This window comes from Papio anubis, chromosome 8, assembly GCF_008728515.1.
Source record: "Papio anubis isolate 15944 chromosome 8, Panubis1.0, whole genome shotgun sequence".
NCBI classification, from domain to species: Eukaryota; Metazoa; Chordata; class Mammalia; order Primates; family Cercopithecidae; genus Papio; species Papio anubis.
Genome location: NC_044983.1, coordinates 113,489,172 through 113,511,755, shown reverse-complemented (window position 1 = coordinate 113,511,755; position 22,584 = coordinate 113,489,172). Strand labels below are relative to the sequence as shown.

At 40.3% G+C, this 22,584-nt stretch overlaps 1 protein-coding gene across 3 annotated transcripts in view; it reads left to right on the top strand.

The window, feature by feature from the left end:
• Positions 1–22,233, top strand: part of SAMD12 (sterile alpha motif domain containing 12) — a 469,495-nt gene extending 447,262 nt beyond the window's left edge. The window contains exons 5-6 of one of the 3 annotated variants that reach the window (XR_651001.4): positions 16,822–16,913; positions 21,751–22,233. Coding sequence is in view for 1 of the 3 variants with exons in the window: in XM_009213516.4 (XP_009211780.1) it covers positions 16,822–16,850 (29 nt within the window). In the remaining 2 variants the exon portion in view is untranslated. Of the gene's footprint in view, positions 1–16,821; positions 21,309–21,750 lie in introns of those variants that run through there. The other 2 variants (XR_001905821.3, XM_009213516.4) reach the window with 2 other exon arrangements.
• Positions 22,234–22,584: the final 351 nt, after the last annotated feature.

The window sequence follows — 22,584 nt, the reverse complement described above, 5'->3', positions numbered from 1 at the left end:
CTCAAAATCAGGTTTTGGTCTCTAATATCCTTCCAAAGTTGTTTTGTTTGTTTGTTTGTTTTATTTTTGTTTTTACCCAGATTACTGATATCCTGCCACTTGTTTGCCCAGTCTTCATTTTCCTCAACTTTAATGCTGTGTTTGATACTAGAGATTGTTTAGTCTTTGAAACACTGTCATGGCCTTCAGTTTGTGACCATGCTCAATCCTGCATTTCATGATTTACCAACCATTGCCTCCATTTTCACTCTTTTCTTGTTCTCTATGCCTGCAGGTGTAGATATTACTCGAAGTTCCACACACTTCTATTTCCCTTTAGCAAGCTCACCTGTTGTTTCCAGCAATTCAGTAATCACTTTTGTGACGTGGTCTCTACCCTTTTAAAAATCTGCAGCCCATGCCTCTTGAGAAGTCTAGACCTAGATTTCATCTGTCTGTTGGACATCTCTACCTGAATAACTCATCAGGATCTCAAATTCAATATGTCTCCAATGAACTCATCATTATCTCTACCAGTCTGTTTGTTCTCCTTCTCATTTACAGAAACACCACATTCATCAGTCACTCAAAGTTGAAATCTTGACAGTCTCTTGTCATCTTTGATTTCTTCCTTTCTTTCCTGCCAATAAGATTACATTCTCTATAATCATGTTAATGTCTTTATTGAGGTACAATTTACATTACAATAAACTGCACTTAAAGTATGTAATTTGATAAATTTTGATATGGATACATCTATAAAGCACATGAGATAGAAAACATAGCCATAACCCTTAAAAGTTACCTCAGGCAACTTTGTCCCCTTGTCCTCCCTATTCCCAGGCAACTACTATTTGCTTTCTTCTTTTTTTTTTTTTTGAGAGAGAGTCTTGCTCTGCTGCCCAGGCTGGAGTGCAGTGGTGTGATCTCGACTCACTGCAACCTCCGCCTTCCAGGTTCAAGTGATTCCCTGCCTCAGCCTCCTGAGTAGCTGGTACTACAGGCACATGTCACCATACCAAGCTCATTTTTGTATTTTTAGTAGAGATGGGGTTTCACCATGTTGTCCAGGCTGGTCTTGAACTCCTGACCTCAGGTAATCCACCCGCCTTGGCCTCCCAAAGTGCTGGGATTATAGGTGTAAGCCACCACGCCCAGGCCACTATTTGCTTTTTTTCTATCACCATAGGTTACTTTGCATTTTTCAGAATGATGTTGATCCTTTCCTTTGCTTATATGCCATTTGCCTCTTGGAGACATGGCTCACTGCAGCCTTGAGCTCCTGGGCTCAAGTAGTCCTCCCACCTCACCCTCAGGCATTTGCCACCACACCCAACTAATTTTTTTTTTTTTTTTTTTGTAGAGACAGGGTCTCACCATGTTGTCCAGGCTGGTCTCAAAGCCCTAGGTTCAAGCGATTCTCCCACCTTAGCCTCCCAAAGTGCTGGGATTATAGCCACAAGCCAACACGCAGTGTCTTTTGAAGAAGAGTTTATAATACTGATAAAGTTCACTTTCTTCTTTTATATATCATGCTTTTGGTGTCACAAATGAGAAATATTTGCCCAATCCAAGGTTATAAAGATTTTTCTCTTATGTTTCTTTTATAAGTTGTATATTTATATGTTTCACATTTAGATCTATGATCCATTTTCACTCAACTTTTGTATGTGGCTCAAGGTAGACCAAAATTTCTTCTTATTTGTATTTGCAAATTGTTTGGCACCATTTGTTAGAAACTTGAATGAAACTCTTTCTTCACTTTGTGAAAAATCAGTTGATCATATATGTGTGTTGGTCTCTCTACTTTGGTTTCTGGATTATCTGTTTTGTACCATTGATCTATTTCCCTATATTAACATAAGTCTGACACTGGGTTGACTACTATAACCTCATGATAAGTCTTAAAATCAGATAGTATAACTTTTGTTTTTCATTTTGAAAATTGATTTGGCTAGTATAGGTCCATTGTATTTCCCTACAAATTTTATGAATTTTCACTGGTATTGCATCGAATCTATAGATCAACTTGGAAAAAATTAAAAATATTTAGTCTTCAGATCCATGGACATAATATATTTATCTCTCCATTTGTTGAAGTTTGTTTAAATTAACTTCAGCAATGTTTTATAGTTTTCAGTGTACAGGTATTATATATCTTTTGTCAAATTAGTCTTTAAATATTATGAGTTTTACTTTGTTGGATGCTATATATTTTTACATTCTTAGAAATATTTTGAGATTTGTTCCACAATATATTTAAATTACTTGGAAATTTAAAAATTTGATTCTTTTGGGTCTTGTTATAAACTTTCGTTATGGGCCAGGAGCAGTGGTTCATGCCTGTAATCCCAGCACTTTGGGAGGCTGAGGCGGGCAAATCACCTGAAGTCAGGAGTTCGAGACCAGCCTGGCCAACATGGTGAAACCCCATCTCTACTAAAAATACAAAAATTAGCCGGGCATAGTGGTAAGCACCTGTAATCCCAGCTACTGGGGAGACTGAGGCAGGAGAATCGCTTGAACCCAGGAGGTGAAGGTTGCAGTGAGCCGAGATCGCACCATTGCACTCCAGCCTGGGCGACAAGAGTGACACGCCCTCTCAAAAAAAAAAAAAGTTTTGTTATGTAGGATCAGAGAAGCACTTTATCTAGGATTAATTTTTCTCCACTAGTAAAATAAAGCCCTTCTGAGTACTTTATTGATGCTTTATGAATTATACTGTCACAGGCTCCTTGGGGTGTTGCTCTGCCAGCTGGAAACCTCTGTGGCAGTTGGTGCCTTTGCCCAAGTTTTGCTCGGGCCCACTGAGCTTATTCCGCTCACTCAGCCTGGAGGCTGCACTTGGCTCATGCTTCCAGCCCTGATCCCATGTTTGCCAAGGGCAAACCAGGCTCAGAGTGGCAAGCATGGTGTCCGGCCACTGTTCACAGCCAGGCACACTGACTGTAGTGGGGAAGGCAGCTCCAGGCACTGGCACAGGTGCCAGCTCTTTGTGAGGCTGCAGCTGGACTGGGCGTACCACAAGCAGCTTCCACTGTGGGCACTGGGGAATGTGGTGGCACCTGGGAGCTTGGAGACATTAGGAACCACAGAGCCCCAAAGATGAAGTCATAGCCCTGGCTCAGGGAGTTTCTAGGTCTGGGCTCCCCGAAGGGCCACAGTTCTTCTCTCTTCTCTCCTTCTCATGCCTGAAATGTGGCAAGTGGGGTGGGGGTGGGGAGGAGAGCGTATTTCAGACCTGTTCGTGTTACAACTCTTTCAGTCCCACCATTCGGCAGGTCCCAAGTTCTTGTCTCGCATCCAGGAAGAGTGAGGTACATGGACAACCAGAGGGTGAGCAAGGCAAAGAGGTGCTTTATTGAGACCTGAAGTGGGTAGCTCCTTTCTGCAGGCAGGTTGTCTCAATGTCTGTTCAGCTCTCAACTGGGAGGAGACCCACAGTGGGTAGCTCCTCTCCACAGGTAGGTCATCCCATCATCTGCCCTAGTCTGGCTAAGTCTAGTGGTTTTATGGGCTTCAGAGGGGAGGAAGTTCAGAGGCATGCTGATTGGTCCATGGGCAGCCATGGGCAGGCCTGGAAAATGCACCGTAAGTTCTCACTCTGGTCCACAGAACTGGAGACCCAGCCCCCAGGCTTAGACAATCCCTGGTTTGAAGTTGGGGCTTCACCAGGGACCCACCGCTTTCTGTCCAGGAGCCTGTCCACTTTCTACCTCCGTTCATGGTGCCCATGCTGTTTCTGCCAAGGGGTACCTGCAAGCCAATGCCTGCTGCAGCTGTGCCTGGGAGAGCAGGGGTCCTACCCCTCCAACTCAGAAGGACGGGGGACTTCCACCTGTCCCCAGCTTCCACCAGCTCCACGGAACATGCCATCCTGGCAGTACCTCCACCACTGCAGTTGGTGTCTTTGCAGCAGCCATTCCAGATAGGCCACTGCTGCCATCAGTACTATTTTCTGTTCTTGCTGGTGTAAGCAGGCAATCTTAATGGCTTTGTGTGAAATCTTAAGGGCTGTTTCCTCTAATCCTTTTGGATGGTTGTTTTTCTGGCATTAGGTAGTGTCCTTACATGCATATGCTGATTATTACTCAGGTGAATATGCAAGATGTACCTTCTAAAAATCTCCTAGAGTCCTCTGTCTCCTAGAGTCCTCTGTCTGGGCAGCTCTCACTTCTCCTATATTCTGTCCTGCAAACTCTAGGTGCTTGAAAGCTTGGCCTCCCTGGACTCTCACCCTTGTCTCCTCAACTTACAGAGACCACTGGGATCCACCTGACTTCCCTCTCCTGCTCCAAGCCCAGGAAACTCTTCAGTCAGTAAGCTGGAGCATTTATAAGACTTACATAGTTTGTTTCCCATCTCTCTGGGAACACCGCTCTTCATTGTCTGATGTCCACAATCTTGAAAAACTTTGTTTCATACACTTTGTCCATGTTTTAGGTGGTTTTAAGAAAGAAGGCAAGCTCAGTCTCTGTTATTCTATTTTGGCTATAAGTGGAAGTACTCCATGCCCTACAATTTTATTCCACCACTTCTCTTTCATCCTTTATTTTCTGTTTCACTGCCCTAATTGCAACATTGTAAAAACAATAACGAAATAGCTCCTATTTATGAGATACAGCCACGTGCCAGGGCTTTCTCACACTTGATAAATAGTATGTCCGGCAACCATGGCTACAACTTAGGCTTTTTAAAATATATATTTATGAAGTATTTCAAACATTTAGATACGCTTAAAATAATATAAATGTTTTTCACATGGAGTATGGACAATGCTCACCTTTTGCCATTTTTGCTTCAGCAACAGCTGAAGTCTCCTTTGTCCTCACTTCACCAATCCCATTCCTGACCTTCTGTCCCTGGAGATAACAATTATCCTGGTATTGGTGTTCCATGGATTTATACATTCATGGTGGGTTTATTATCTTCATTTTACTGATGAAGAGTCTGAGGCTTGGAGAGATTAAGTTACCCACAGAGAGCTAACTGGTGGCACTAACATTCATGCCTAGGTCTCTCTGGTTCAAAGTCATGTGGCCAAGATTACATCCATCTTCCTGAAGCCCTATTTAAATCATATCATTTCCCAGTTTTGATTGCTACCCCTGAATTAAATATAAGTTTCTCATCTTAACTTTATAGTTCTAAAAAAGCATGACTTCAGTGTACTTTAGTGACTCCAATTCTATGTAAATCTCTTCACATCCAACAAAACCATTTGGTGTTTTTTCCTCCCCAGTATTGCTGTGTTTTTACTAGCTGTTGTATTATTGCCTGTGTTTTTTCCTCTGTCTTGAATATCCAACCCTTCTAATTTCCATAGGGCAAACATCATAATGACCCTGCATAATTTATCTGACAAAATACATCATTCATTCATTCACTTTCTCATGTCAAACATTGATAACTGCAAAGAGCATCTGACCAATGGCTGTTTGAATCTTTCTTCCTTCCTTCCATCTTGGAATGTCACTCTACTCAGAACCCTTTAGCAAAGCATTTTGTATATATTCTTCCAACATTTTGCCATATTGTATAGCATTTGTATGCTTTTTCTCCCTTTTCTATATGATAACTTTGTCCTTGTATTATCATGAATGTCTAGCACAGTGTATAATAGATGCCCATTGAACACTTACTAAACCGAATTATGCATTTAAAAATGGATATCCTGGGACATATAAGAATTGGTAAATATAGTAGTATTTGTTTTTAGTTTACATTCAGCCAGTTAAAACATACTGAGTACAAAGGTTTTCTTAGATGAGTAATGAGTACCTACATAGAGCCCTTTCAAAACATGCAGGGTCTGGCCCACATGGAGCCTTGATATCTAATGTTTCTCCAACAAGCCTCTGAAACACAAAAGGAAATCACAATTCCATACTTCCACCCACAGAAAATGGCATTAACATCTTAAATCAAGTTGGCTGAAAGACATTTAGATCCAAGCAAGCAATATTAGGCCAAATTTTCACACTGATAAAATCCGATGTTATCTTATACCACAGATATTTTGTTCTGTGTTGGCTTGAGTTATCATGTATTATCATTGCCATGTAAAGTGCCACTGCAATGAAAGGGGTTGCTATCAATGGGTCTTTTTACAGTTACTGAGCTGCAGAGCAATTCTGCTTGAGCTGGAATAATAGATACAGCAGATTCCCCAGCTAATTCCATGTGAGTTTGGTGCCATTTTATAGTTTCCCTTGCCTTCAACTAAAACAGGATAGTGACTTTGAGATTATTCATTGCAAAAGACTGAAAATAAATCATGCAATAATGCTACATATTATGAAAAAAGGTATGCTTTATGATACAGAAAGAATTTAATGCTGGATAGAAATGCTTGGATTTACTTCTATGCCTGTGACACTTAATTTCACTAAGCTAGGTGGATTAACAAAAAAATGAGAAAGCAAAAAAATATAAAACCAGAATAAAAATTCCAGGCTGTTTCACCGTATTCAACTCTGTGTGCATGGACACTGCTGATTCGGACACGTACCATTTCCTTTTAATTATTCATCTTCCTAGAAGCTGGACAGACTAGACCTGTGCTAAGGTGTGTTGTGAAAAAGTAATGAAATCTCTGCCATAGGCACCCTCCTAACCTCGCATTCCATTCACCTGATTGAGCAACAACACAGTAATGCACTGAGGCTCTTCTCCAGAATGCTAGGAGCACCCTAGCATTCTCCTTCCTTGGAGCACGTCAGTTTCCAATACAGTCCAGGTTACATCAATAGGCATCCTTCTGGTGCCCATGAAATTTATATCGGTGAGCACTGATTGGGCACCTATGATATGCCAGAAACAGTGATGAGTTTTACACTGGATACAATATGAGCTCCTGCCTTGATCCTCTCATAACTGAATAAAACCATAAAGAACTTTAAGATACTGTATTATAAACTATTGTTAGATATGGCCCATCCCCCCAAAAACACCGCTAATCGACCACATTCTTCAGTGATGTATCTGGTCTGTGTGTTCTGAGCATTAGATAGTTATTTTAATTTAGGGTTGAGTCCATTCTAACTTTGGCAAAACGCAACAGCATTTCCTCCCCAGGACTTAATAGAAATAAGAAAAAAGATTAAACAGCTTGATTGAACCCACACTTTATAATTCATTAGATATAATATACTAAATAGATACAAATAAATACATATATGTGTATTCATTACACAAACATATATATACAGAATTAAAGTTTAATAATGAAGCCATAACCAATATGCAGATATAACTAAAATTTAATTACAGTGTGAGCAGTCTTGCTAACAGTGTCACCCAAGGGAATGTCGCCATCATGGTGGGACCTAATTCTTCTAGTTTACCTCCTGGTTTTATGCCTATTTGCTCCATCCATTTGCTGCCCCAAACTGGTCCCTTGCTAGGCTGTTTGCTTACTTTTTTATACCAAAGCTGGCATAGTGTTACAAAGGATTGTCATTTTCTTTTTCTGTCATTGCTCTCAAGGTTCAGGTTTTAAGTGTTTATTGGATATTTTACTGTAACTCATGCTATTATTATTCCTAATTTTCTATTGCACAAACGTTTGCACTGCTGGGCCGTAGGATGCACAATGCCTATTCTGCAGTACTGCCTATTACAGCTATATAGATTGTTGGTGTATACTAAAATTTAATGGTATGAGCTCTATAGAACACCCTGGACCTCAGAAAGAGAAAGAACAACTTCCAGGCTAAGTGCTTCCTGAAAAGTTTTCTGCATTGTACAAAAAGTTATTTATGCTCTTCTTTCTTCCTGGGGCTTCTGTGAATAATTGATACATGCACATTTATGTGAGATCCGCATTATGATAACATTATGAACAGCGTGTCATGGGAACACAAAGGAAAGAATGATTAATTCTGAAAGAACAGTAATGTTTGATTAGAAATTTTTGTCTGACAGAGGCTGTCTGGAAGGGCATCCCATGCATGGCGAATATCAGCTACACATACAAGAACGTATTGAAGTGGGTGGCATGTTTAAAGAATAGGTAGCTCAGTGTGATTAGAGTACAGGTGGGGTGAAATGAAATAAAGCTGAAAAGGGAGCCAGATTTTGGAGACCCTTGAGTGTCATGATAAAGATTTTGGTATTATTCTTTATTGTGTGTGTGTGTGTGTTTACGTGTGTTTGTATGCACTTGTGTCTGTGTATTCTTTGACTTTTGCTTAAGCAGGCATTGACATGATCTAGTTTGCTTTTTCCAAAGGTAATTGGCTGCAGTGTAGTGGATGGACTGAGGAGATCAAGGATAGTGACAGGAGACCAGTTAGGGTCACTGCAGTAATCCAAATAAAAGACAAAAGGGATCTAAACGGGGAAGGTAGCAGAGATACTTGGAGAGAAATTCATCTCAGATGTAGATTAAAGAGATTTAAAACAATTGGATGACGGGATGAAGAAAAAGAAGAATTAAAGATGAAGCTCAGGTTTCCAAATTGAATGACTGGATAGATTGTAAAACCATTAGTTCAGATAAGAAACATAGAAGGTAGATAGGTTTTTGCTTTTGAAGGATATAGAGGAAGGGGAAAGGTGGAGATACCACTCCAACCTAGAGTAACCCTCAACCCATGGTGTAGCCTCTGGTCATCTCCCGTCTACAGCAGTATCAAAGGGCAAGTTCAGTTATAAGACCAACGAGGGAAATGAAGCTTAAGACAGCCAATGCAAAGAAGAATGTGCCTGGAGCATGGACCAGTCTCATAACTGGCACCTTAATACCAAGCCACTTGGGTTTTGGCTACCTGTGTAAGTTGGCTTTTTCTCTCTTTGCAGAGGGAAGTAGATTGTATGTTTGACCTCATTTTTTTTTCTGCCCCTCTCTGTCCACATGCTTTGAGTATATTTTGCAGTTCCTTCCACAAAATAGAGTGTATTTTCCTTTCCCTTGACTTTGAGCTTGACTAATGAGATGCTAGTGGGTTTGACATGAGCAAAGGGCTGAATTGTGCTTGTGCAGTGGGGCTTGCCCTCTGGCTCTTCACTCATCCTTATTACGACTACTTTCCTTCAGGTAGCTGTTTCCCCTTTACCCAGGTTCTACAGCAAACACTCAGACACAGAGCCAATTCAGCAGCTACCACTTGAACCCAAGCCACTTAACCCTACATGAGGAAAAATAAATAATTATTTTATGGCACTGAGTTGTGGGATGTTTTGTTATGCAGTGAAAACTGACACGAAGACCAGGAGAAAAACATGCTTATGAGCAGTGATTCTCTGGCTTCCCTTGCCAGCTCTCTTTAGCCAGCCAAGGGGTTAGGAATGTCTGGCATAACCCACAGCTTATCAAATGTGCAGGTATTAAATGGATCTATTCACAGTAATTATGTAACATTTCATAGACTTTCAGTCACCATTTTAAAACATTCACTTCTGATTATGAATGGTGTTGTACTTGTGTTGCATAAAGCACTGGGAACAAATTCCACTACCAGTGGTGGACTTTTCCAAACCTTCATGTCTCCTGAATCAAGAAATTCTTGCCCAGGCACAGTGGCTTACGCTTGTAATCCCAGCACTGTGGGAGGCTGAGGGGGGTGAATTGCTTGAGGCCAGGAGTTAAGACCAGACTGGGTGACATGATGAAATCCTGTCTCTACAAAAAATGCAAAAATTAGCCAGGTTTGATGGTGCACACCTGTAGTCCCAGCTACTCAGGAGGCTGAGGCAGGAGGATTGTTTGAGACTGGTGAGCAAAGGTTGCAGTGAGCTAATCTTCTGCCATTGCACTCTAGCCTGGGCACGAGAGCAACTCTGTCAAAAAAGAAGGAAGGAAGGAAGGAAGGAAGGAAGGAAGGAAGGAAGGAAGGAAGGAAGGAAGGAAGGAAGGAAGGAAGGAAGGGAAGGAGGGAAGGAAGGAAGGAGGAGGAGGAAGGAAGGAGTGGAAGGGAAGGGAAGGGTGGAAGGAAAGAAAAGGAAGGTGGAATGAAGGAAGGTGGAAGGAAGAAGGAAAGAAAGAAAGAAAGAAAGAAAGAAAGAAAGAAAGAAAGAAAAGAAAGAAAGAAAGAAAGAAAGAAAGAAAGAAAGAAAGAAAGAGAAAGGAAGAAAGGAAGGAAGGCAGAAAGGCAGAAAAAAGAAAGAAAGGGAAAAACAAAACAAACAAAATTCTTGCTATTTTGAATCTCAGTTGATTATTTCAATCCTAAATCTTAAATGTTTTACTTTTTTGGTGGGGGTGGTGGCAGCTAGTTCTGTGTTCTGGGGATGTAGAATCTAGTCAGATTCCAACTTTAAATTCTTGAAAACAAGTATTAAGTAGAACTTTGGCCTTTCTTTTTCTGGGTAAACAACCCAAATTCATTTATCCTTTCTTCAGAGGTTCTATTTGAAAATTATTTGGCCATCTTTCTGCTCTTTTCTGAACCCTTTTCTGCTTTGTTATATGTCTTCTAAGTTGTAAAGACCAAAATTGGACATGCTCTTTATATCTGAGTTGGTGCTAAATCTAATCTCTTCACTCTTGGGTCTTTAGGAAGATGGCAGGTCAGATGCCTTAAGGTTGGTCTGGCTTCCATTTCATTGTTAAAGAGTCTGTACGCCCCGTGGATTTCCCAGCCCCCACTAGAACTCCCCATGTTATATCTTTTGCATTGATTTTTGGTACTTCAGTATCTTAATCTGTCTTTGGTTCCTGCTATGATCACTCCAGGTTTTTGATGATTGCTGTTTACTTTTTAAATTTCTTCTTCTTTAAAAACAAATAGAGTATTACTGAGCTGTGGGACAACATCATAAGTTAAATATAAATGTAATTGGAGGCCCAAACAGGAGGGGCTAAAAAACATTTGAAAAAGTAATGGTTAAATATTTCCCAAACTTGATTAAAAAGTATAAACTTATACATCCAAGAAGCTCAATAAAACTCAAGTACAAGAAACATAAGAAAGAGACGCCAATGGTGTACATTGTAACCAATGTTATTAAAACTAGTAATAAAGAGAACAATTTTTAAAGCAGCTAGAGAAAAAAAGACTCATACAAAAGAGCAAAGATAAGGATGATAACAGATTTCTCATTAGAAATAACGTGAGCTAGAAAACAGTGGAGAAACATTTTAAGATATTGTAGGAAAAAATCCGTCAAACTAGAATTTAAAAAAATGTTTTAGAGATTGGTCTCACTATGTTGCACAGGCTGTTCTTGAACTCCTGGGCTCAAGTGATTCCCCCACCTCCTCCCAAGAGGCTGGGACTACAGGTGTGTGTCACTATCCCTGGCTTTCCAACAGTTTGAAAAAATACTCCAGAAAACTACCTTTCAACATGAAGGCAAAATAAAAATTTTTTCAGATGTATATAGAGCTAAAAGAATTCATCAGAAACAGACTTGCACTTAAAACACAAGGAAAATAAACACGTGGAAATTTGGATCTACACAAAGAAAAGAAGAACCTTGGAATTGGTAAATATAAATACTCTTCTTCCTATTTTAATTTTTAAAGAGATGATCAATTATTTAAAGCAACAATAATAATGTTCAGGAGTGGTGACTCATGCCTATAATGTCAGTACTTTGGGAGGCCAAGACAGGAGGACTGCTTGAGGCAGGGAGTCTGAGACCAGCCTGGGCAACATAGCAAGAACCCATCTCTACAAAAAATTAAAAAAAAAAATAGCTGGGTGCAGAGGCATGTGCCTGTAGTACTAGCTACTCGGGAGGCTGAAGCAAGAGTATCACTTAAGCCCAGGAGTTCAAGGCTGCAGTGAGATGTGACTGCACCACTACACTCCAGGCTGGGGGACAAAACAAGACCCTGTCTCTTAAAAAAAGGGAAAAAACAATAATAATGATGTGTTGTAATATTTATTACATGTAGAAGTAAAATTGCAACAATAGTGTAAAGGCAGGGAGAATATACTGAGGTAAGATTCTTATACTACAGGTGAAATAATATAATACACTTGAAGGCATGTGATGAGTTAAAGATTTATATCATAAATTCAAAAGCAGAGTTTCTCAGTAGAGGCAGTATTGACATTTGGAACTAGATAACTCTTTGTTTTGGGGACTGTCCTGTATTTAGAAGGATATTTAGTAGCATCCTTGGCCTCTTCTCACCACATAGCAGTAGCACCTCTTCCGTTATAACAATAAAAATGTATTCAGACTTTATTAAATATCCCCTGGTGATGGGAAGGCAGGGGGCAAAATCACTTTCAGTTGAGAATCGCTGGAATTAAAGAATTTAAGACAATGTGGTATTGGTTGCAAGATGAACAAATAGGTCAGTGTTACAGAATAGAGTCCAAAAATAGACCTGTATGTATATGGTCAACTAATTTTCAATAAAAGAACAAAGGTGATTCAGTTGATAATGATGGTCTTTTTAACAAATAATTCTGGAACAATTTGCTGTCCATATGCAAAAAAATAAAAAAGTAAAAACTTCATAACTCACATTATGGTAAAGTAACTAAAAATGGATCATGGGCATAAATGCAAAACTTGAAACTGTAAAAATTCTAGAAGAAAATATAGGAGGAAATTTTGGGAACCATGGATTAGGCAGTGATGTCTTAGACAATGCACCAAATAACACAACCCATAAAAGAAAAAAGTTATATTTTTCATCAAAATTAAAAATTCCTGTTCTTTGGAAGACTCTGTTAAGAGAAAGAAACTGGGAGAAAGGACTTGAGCCCAGAAGATATAAAGAATACTCAAAATTCAGTTGTAAGAAAATAACCCAATAAAAATGGGCAAAATATTTGAAAATATACAGATGGAAAATAAGCTTATTTATAAACATTGAACGTTATTGGTCTTTATGTAAATACATAAAACCACAATGAGCCATCACCTCACATCTACCAGAATGGCTAGAATAAAAACATGTATAACTTCAAGTGTTGGTGAGAATGTGGAAAAGCTGGAATCCTTGTGAACTGCTGATGGGCTCATGCCTGTCATCCCAACATTTTGGGAGGCTTAGGTGGGAGGATTGATTGAGCCTGGGAGCTCAAGGTTGCAGTGAGCTGTAATGGTGCCACTGCACCCCTCAGCCTGGGCTGCCGAATAAGACTTTGTCTCAAAAAAAAAAAAAAAAAAAAAAAAAAAAGTTAAGCACACATTTACCATATGACCCAGCAATTATACACTTACACATATACTCAAGAAAAATAAAATTGTATGTATGTCCACACAAAGATTTGCAGGCAATGTTTATAGCGGCCTTATTCATAATTACCAAAAAGTAGAAACAACCCAAATGTCCATCAACTGGTAAATGGATAAGCGAAATGCCATATAACCATACAATAGAACTACTATTCAGCAGTTAAAAATAACAAACCATTGAACATGCTGTAACGTGAGTAAAGCTCAAAAACATTATGCTAAGTGAAAGAAGAAAGATGTAAATAACCACTTGTGACATGATTACACACTGTACAGAATGTCCAGAAAGGCAAATCTGTTAGCAAGAAAGTATGTTAGGATTGTCTGTGACTGGAGATGGAAATAGGGATTAACTGCACAAAGGTATGAATGGTTTTTCGAGGGGGAGAAGATGATGGAAATATTCTAGAACTGGATTGTGGTAATGGTTGTATTCTGTAAATTTTCCAAAAATCATTAAATTATACACTTGAAGTGGGTAAATTTTATGGTGTATATATTATATCTCAATGAAGCAGTTTTTTTAAAAGGAGATCATGATGTTTGTAAGATTTTACATTCCACTTTTTTCACTAAAAATCATAACATATATGTTTGTTAATGTCATTAACGACAACTCGAAAACATTTTTCTAATAACCACTTAATATTCCTGAATATATACATACCCAAAATTAATAGTTTCCCTCTAGGTCATTTGTAATTTTAAAAAATAATGCTGAGGCAGGAGGATCTCTTGAACCCATGAGTTTGAGACCAGCCTGAGCAGCATAGAAAGACTCCATCTCAACCAGGCACGGTGGCTCATGCCTGTAATCTCAGCATGAGGTGGTTCATGCCTGTAATCCCAGGCCCAGGCGGGTGGATCACTTGAGGTCAGGAGTTCAAGACCAGCCTGGCCAACATGGTGAAACCCCGTCTCTATCAAAAAAATACAAAAATTAGCCGGGCATGGTGGTGCATGCCTGTGATGCCAGCTACTCTGGAGACTGAGGCAGGAGAATCACTTGTACCTGGGTGGCGGAGGTTGCAGTGAGAAAAAATCACACCACTGCACTCCAGCTTGGAGGGACTCCATCTCAAAAAGAAAGAAAAAAAAAATCTCTACCAACACACACACACACACACACACACACACACACACACACACACACGGTGAAAAAAATCAGCAAGGAGTAATCCTAGCTACTTAGGAGGCTAAGTCAGGAGGATCTCTTGAGTCTAGGAGTTTGAGGTTACAGTGAGCTTATTGCACCACTGCACTCCAGCTTGAGCAACAGAGCAAGACACTGTCTCTACAATAAAATTGAAATTAAAACAATGCTTTGTTTAACCTTTCTGTGCATATTAACTATGTGACCTTGGACACGTTCTTTAACCTCTCTTAGCTTTAATTTTCTCTTAGGGGCCGGGCGTGGTGGCTCATGCCTGTAATCCCAGCACATTGGGAGGCCGAGGCGGGCGGATCAAGAGGTCAGGAGTTTGAGACCAGCCTGACCAACATGGTGAAGCCCTGTCTCTACTAAAAAGACAAAAAATTAGCGGGGCATGGTGTCACAGGCCTGTAATCCCAGCTATTCGGGAGACTGAGACAGGAGAATCACTTGAACCAGGGAGGCAGAGGTTGCAATGAGCCGGGGTTGTGCTATTGCACTCCAGCCTGGGCAACAAGAATGAAACTCCATCTCAAAAAACAAAACAAAAAAGAAAAAAATCTAATAGGAAAAAGGGGCACGATTAATAGTTCCTGTTGGCTGGGCATGGTGGTTCACGTCTGTAATCCCAAAACTTTGGGAAGCCGAGGTGGGCGGATCATATGAGGTCAGGTGTTCTAGACCAGCTGGGCCAACATGGTGAAACCCCATCTCTGCTAAAAATACAAAAATTAGCCAGGTATGGTGGTGTGTGCCTGTAATCCCAGCTACTCAGGAGGCTGAGGCATGAGAATCACTTGAACCCAGGAGGCGGAGTTTGCAGTGAGCTGCGATCGTGCCACTGCACTCCAGCCTGGGCAACAGAATGAGACTCTGTGTCAAAAAAAAAAAAGGAGTTCCTGCCTCTTAGGTATAACATGGCTGTTCTAAGCATTATCTAAAATCAAATGTGAACCATTTCGCATGAAAATGGCAATCACCAATTCGATTTTAGCCATCATTACTGCCCTCGGCAATCATTATAAATCTTCAAATTTATGATTATTTTCTCAGAATAGGATCATATAAGTGAAATCCCAGGGCTCATTTTAAAAATCCTTCTCTCTAAGTTAGAAGTAGCACAAAACATTCTCGGCTCTTTTCCAGTCCCTATTCTGATACTCGGAACCCAGTGTGGTTCGTCAGCTTTTTGCTCTGTTACCTTGGCCTGATGCTTCTGAGAGCTCCCTGGCTCTGTGCTTCCCATTCTCTCCAACCAAACCGATCAGTCTTGTGATTTCTCTCCTACTGGGAGATGAACTGTGTAACCTTGAATAAAAAGAGTGGACAAAAGAGCAATGGGTAATAATGAATGTTATTATTCCTCATAGGTAACATAGCTGCCTTTTCCTATGGATCACTAGTATCTAAACACAGAGAATTGGGATATGGGGTCTTCAGGATTCTCTACAAAGTCCAATGGGGAAAAATTGTTGGTATTTGTATTTTCATATCTACAGGCCGTGTTGTATGTGGTTATGCTGCCTGCATTTCTTAATGGGGTGGACAAGGCCCTCCGTTCTTTACCTCCATGTACTTCTCCAGCTTTGTCCCTTGCTATCACCTCCCTGCAATGTGATACTAAAATCATACAGCAGGTCTTGCTATTTTCTCAAATGTGCCATGCTTTCTCTCCCACAAGGCTTTGTATATCATGTTCTCCAACCTTGAACACTCTCTGCCTACTCCTGCCTCCTTCATTTGGCTAACTCCTACTTACAATCCAGGCATCCTCTTAAACCCTACTTCTTCCTGGAAGTTTTCCTGTCCTGAAGTTGGAGTTTGGTGCTCCATGGCTAAGCTCCCATGGCACTCTGTCATTACCCTTACTGGATCTAAATTGCCTGTTTATTTGCCTTCATCCCGATCACACTATGTGGCAGCCATGGGGTTGCGTCGCTGTGATCTCCCTTCAAGAAAGAACTGGCTATTTAGCTGCAAGGAGTGCAGTTAGCTGACAGCCTCCAGCTGTTAATGCCTTCAAGTTCTGCCTGAGCTTTGAAGCTGAGGCCATGATCTTTTCGGGCAGCCCCAGCCAATGACTGAGTATAACAGTGGCACCAGGGCCAAATCAGGACTCCTTTAGTAGGGAATCTTGGGTTGGCTAAGACTTCATCAGATCTGCATTGTAGTCTGATGCTCTCTCTTCCTCATCCTTCCTCCTCCCTCTTTCCTTTGTCATATCCGCTTTTTGGCATAAAGGATTCCCTTGTCCAATCCTGCTTCCTCACCCTTTCACATTCACAGCTTACTCTCCAATAAGCCTCCTGAAATTCTTACTTTGTCATATGCATCTGCTTTCTGGAGAATCTGGGTAACATAGACAATGAGCCCTTTAAAAGTAGGGACTACATTCTTATTCAAATTGCACCTCCAGCTCCCAGAACAACACACAGTAGGATCTCAATGAATATCTATGAAAGGATTGAATGAATGAATGAATGAATGAACATTCAAAATAGTATTCAACATTGAATGATGTTTTGATCTTATATAATTCACAGGTGCTGGTCAACATTCAAGAACATTCTGATTTGAAGACTCAGATTTATTTATAAAATGCACCGCAAAAATGACATAATTGTGCATTTTTCAAGTGAGTATTTTCCAGCGGTTGGATTTATGCCAAATATATAATTTACCCCTTAGGATAATCCCGTGGGCTAATGTAGTTGAGCATGAATCATAATAGATATTTGTACTTGAAATTACACAACAGCTATAAAACTGCTATTTACTATCAAAATAGCAAATTTTAAATATTACTGCTTATGCCTGGAAATCCCATCTAAATGTTGTTTTATAGAATAAAATCCAAAAGCGTTAAAAGCTTTTCAAAATCTAGGCTCTATTTATTTGGCACTTGCCACACTATTATGTATGTGAAATATCTAGCTAGCTAACTCCCCCACTAGATCGTAAACTCCTTGAGGCAAGCAAACTACTAATTTAATAAAATTAAAACCCATTTTCATCAATAAATTAATAATATATAATAAGAAATTAATAAATTTTTATTAACCTACCAAATATCATTAAACATCTACTATGTCCCAGGCACTGTGCTAGGTGCTTTGGGAGCAGCAGTGAGTGAAACAGACAAGGCTTATGGCCCCCATGAACTCTCTCAGTGCGGATGAGGGTTGTCAAAAATAATTACCCAAATAATGAATATGTGTAATAATAGAAGTGGGAGAGTGGCTAAAAAATAATGCCCCCAAAGAATATTCATGTCAAACACTGGAACTTGTGATGTGATTTTATTTGGGAAAAGAGTCTTGGAAAATGTAATCAAAGATCAGGAGATGAAGAGACAATCGTGGCTTATCTGGGTGGGGCCTAAATGCTGTCCAGAGATCCTCACCCAAATCCTTATAAGACACACAGGGGAGAAAACACACAGAAAGGGAGGAGGCAACATGACCACGGAGGCAGAAACTGGAGAGATGCAGCCACAGACCAAGGAATGCCTGGAGCTACCAGAAGCTGGAAGAGGGAAGGAAGGATTCTCTCCTAGAGTTTTAGGAGGGAACATGACCCCGCCAACACCTTTATTTTGGATTTCTGGTCTCCAGAACTGCAATAAAATATATTTCTGTTGTTTTGAGCTAGGAAGTTTGTGATAATTTGTTATAACAGCCACGAGAAACTAACACAAGGGAGTAAATAAACAAGGATCTGGGGGTCTGGGAAATGACCGTGCATAGGCCTCAGTCCTCGCCATGTTTTCCTGCTTTCCATATTCTATGGCACGTTAAGATATTGTCTCATTTTCTGGACTTTGCATTTTTTCTTCCCTGATTGATATACTCTCACTTTGCCCGTGCCTAGAAAGTTGGAGATTAATTCCCGCAGGTTTAATTTTAACCCCTCTTGCTGTGGATTCTCTGCAGTCTATGCTTCACATTCTTGGAAGAACACCACTGAGCTCTATCAGGCTGGGTATTTATAATGACAGATAGAGAACGGCTTCAAAGGCACGCTTGCAACTCTCTAACATGCTTTTACACTTTACTGTGATGTGGCGTAAAGTACACAGGCAGACGCCGTGAGTTCTGCATTTCAGCTCAGCTTCTGACACTCACTGATTGCCTGATCTTTGACAAGTCATTTAGGGTATTTATGCTTCAATTTCTTCATGTGAAATTAGGATTTCTCTGGCTTTAAAAATAACCATAATTCCATAGTCAATTTTTTTTACATTTGTGCAAAAACATTTATGTAAATTGACTTGGGGTCCTATATAACGAATTCAGTAAGTAAAAAGTTCTGCAGTACATATTATCTAAAAGGAGGAGAATCTATACTCTTCGATACTGTGCCGCTCTTGGTTTTGCACAAATGATTCCCCATAAATCAGATGTACAGGTAATCACAAGTCTTGACTGTGTCCCCAGAAATCACAACTCAAAAGTCAACCTTTAGGAATCCTTTAAAAAAAAAAAAAGTTATGTTTCATGACGGAATTTCACTTGGTAAGCTTAAACAAGTAGTATAAGCTAAGTCATTCAACCAGAAGAGGTTTACCGTCATACTTCCTTGATGAGTTTGGTAATAAACAGGCCCTGGCCGGTGCCTGTGGTTTATTCATTATTATTATTATTACTCATTATTCTAACACATCTCTGGGTCTGTGCTCTAGGCAAACCAAGTCTAAACACATCCCTTCCCTCACTCTTCCTCCTCACCCCCATTAGTTCTATGACACAAGATAATATTAGTCACTTACATAAACTAGTAGATATTCATCAATTAGCCTACTCCTTTGCTTGGCACTGCAGAGATCAGAAATGTGTGACACACAAATGGCTGTCGACATAAAAGAGCTTATCTGCACAAAGATAGCCAAGGATTCATGTCAGCAGCATATTGTGAGGGCCAATGTAGTAGTCCTTGAATTTGTTATAGAAGCAGATAGCAGGAAGCAAATACTGTGGTCTGCTAGACTGGAAGTTAGCCCATTGATCTGAGCTTTCCAGTTCACCGTTGTGTCCCCAATGCCTAAGACAGTTTCTGCAATAAAGCAAGCATTCAATAGATGTGAATTGAATGGTTAAATGTATGGTCTGAACTTGGAAGGGATGGACAGGGGAAGGTTCCCAGAAGAAGAGAAACCCTGAGTTAGGGTTTGAAGAATTGAGAGACATTAGGTGATAGAAGGCAAGAGGGAACTTCTAGAGATGGTATAAGCCAAGTTGCAGAAATAGACTTTTCGTAGAGGTAAAGGGAGAATGTGGATGCTAGATTAATGCTGAGATTGATTCTTAAAATGTTAATGTTGTTTCAGTTTATGGCTTACACATTGTTGAATAGTGAGAGTCTGCTTCTAACATTTGTTAATTTTGGCACTGGAAACAAGAGGTTCAAGGACCTGGGAGAGATGCACAGCCTCCCTCTGAGGCCGACTTGGAACAACTTTTCCAATCAGGTGCCAAAGTCTCTATGTGGCTCTAATACCTCCAGCTATGTAGTGATAATCTGTAGTTGGGACCACAACATTTGTGTGGTTATTAGCTACTGAGCCTAGAAGGTATCATTTCATGTTACTATGAACTGGATCTATAATCCTAGAACATATGCCTTTGATAACTGTCCCAGGGAGAAGCCATTTTCCAAAATTTTCCAGAAACTATCACAGGGGATGGCCAGGACTAAGGTGAGATCCTAGCCCTTCCTAGCGCTCTGTAATTCTTCTCCCTGCATTTGATTCTGAAGATTTAAATGTCCAAACCTGGTCTTGCTTCTTTGCTTACTTCCTAACAATTGCCATGGAGTCAGGTGGCACAGCAAAAGGTACATTAAATACAAAGATGCTCTGTTTAAGACCTATGTGGCTACTATTACTCACTGAGTCAGAACTAACATTTTTACTCTTTACATCAAAACTATTCACCAGAGTTCTTTGGGCTACTCCATTTCTCCCTCCTTAACTTACGCCTCAATGTATCAGGCTATCTATTAGCAGGAAGCTTGGTGTATGGGACATTGGCTCAAAACAGCTTCAGATTTGATTCTGTTATTTATCAGCAATGTGGCTCTCCCCTGACCAAGTTTCATTTTCCACCAGGGTGAAATGAGAGCAATCATACCTCACATATCATCCTCACAATATTATTGATAAACTTCTCATGAGACCATGCATTTCTAACAGGCTTTGTAAATGTGAAGCACATAAACATGTAAGGAATAATTATTTTCATTTTTTGCATCTTCTCTACACATATGGCAGTCTCAAATTACTTAGCACTTCTGTTCCATTGAACAAAGAGCTACTGAACTCCGAAGATTTTCATAAAAGCTGAGCCAGAAAAGTGTTGACAATTTCCTTTGAATTTCATATCTCTTAGAATTTGCTTCTATAGCTGCTTATCTTTTTGCCAGTTCCTAAATGCTCTTGTGACTAACACTCTGGAGCACTCAATAAATGTCAGTTGAATTAATATATGAATAATGCAGTGTTTATTAGTCAAGATAGTCTAAGCTATGCTGCAATAACAGATAATCCCTGAAATCTCAGTGACTCAGCCCAACAAAACTTTATCTTTTATTCATGTAAAACCTGATGCAGGTCATGGGACAGGGGTACGCTCTTAATGACTCAGAGGGCCAGGGTTCTTCTGTATTATGAATCAAGACAATGGTTCCCAAAGTTGCTTCAGGGAAGGAAGAGAAAGATGGAGAAAGCTCTAGGCTTTTAACTACCATAGCCTACAAATGTCATTTTCACTCACTAATTGGCCAGAACTAATTGTACAGCCAACCAAACTGCAAAAGAGGCTAGAAAATGTGGAAGAGCAAATGAAATAGTTGTTGAGTGCCAACTTCTCTGAAACACGATGCCCTCCACCTCAATAGGAGTCATTGTCTCTTACCCCCAATACAGATTGCAGGGAAATATAACAATACGTAGGACAGACAAAGGCCAGGTGCAGTGACTCACACCTTTAATCTCAGCACTTTGGGAGACCAAGGTAGGAGGATTGCTAGTGTCCACGAGTTTGAGGCTAGCCTGAGCAACATAGCAAGAGCCTATCTCTACAAAAAAATCAAAAATTAGCTAGGCATGGTGGCACGTGCCTGTAGTCCCAGCTGCTCAGGAGACTGAGGTGGGAGGATCACCTGAGGTGATCACCAGGAGGTGGAGGCTGCATTGAGCTGTGATCATGTCACTCTACTCCAGTCTGGGCAACAGAATGAGACACTGTCTCAAAAAAAAATAAAAGAAAAATTCCCTGATTTTCTGGAGGTTATATTGAGGTGAAAGAGTGAGAACATTTTGGCTTCATTTTAGTTTCGTAATATCGTGTACTGTTTATCCTTCCATTTCAATTATTGTTTGACCTTCTACTTCAATTGTGCCGTTTTTGAGGGTGTAAAAATTTTTTGAAAGAATAAGGCAGGGACCATTCTAACAGCTCTGTGCTTCTCCCTAGGGAAATGAGACTTGTGTCTCTTGCTTCAGCTCCTGTCTGCTGGTCATGAGGTTCAAAACTCCCTGTGATTTCAGCGGGGAAGATGGCAGAGGAAAGGAAGTCCAGCACCTTCCAGCTGGACTTGTTTGGATTGGCACAGTTTTTGTAAGCAGTCGTGACTCCAGAGCTGCTGGAAAATGTGCTTATCACCCTAGAGGATTGAGTGGGAAAGGGAAGATCCTAACTGACAGAGTCTGAATGAGAGCCAATGGAAAATGGGCCTCAGTCTTTTGGTAGGTGGGTGGGAAAAAGATATGGGGTCCAGCCACAGGGTGTGAGCAAGCTGTGATATTATCTTTATTATTGTAGCCAGATAGAATGAAATCCTAAGACGGATAGAATCTTAGCCAGATAGAATGGAATTCTGGCGCAGTGGCTCACGCATGTCATCCCAACTACTTGGGAGGCTGAGTCAGGAAGATCACTTGAGACCAGGAGTTCAAGAGAAGCCTGGGCAGGACAGTGAGACTCCCATCTCTAAAAATATATAGATATAGTCAGGCACAGTGGCACATATCTGTTGTCACAGCTTCTCAGGAGGCTGAGGCAGGAAGAGGGCTTCAAGCTAGGAGTTCCAGTCTGCAGAGAGCTATGATCATGCCACTGCCCTCCAGACTGGGTGACAGAGCAAGACTGTCTACAAAAAGTAAACTAAAACTAAAAAAAATAAAGAATAGAAACTTATTGTTAATTTTCATTGAGTGAATGAGAAATATATCCAGTTATATTTCCTTCTTTTCCATTTCCCTTTATCATTGGGCTTCTCTCCAGTGTAAAGGGAAGATATATATTTTA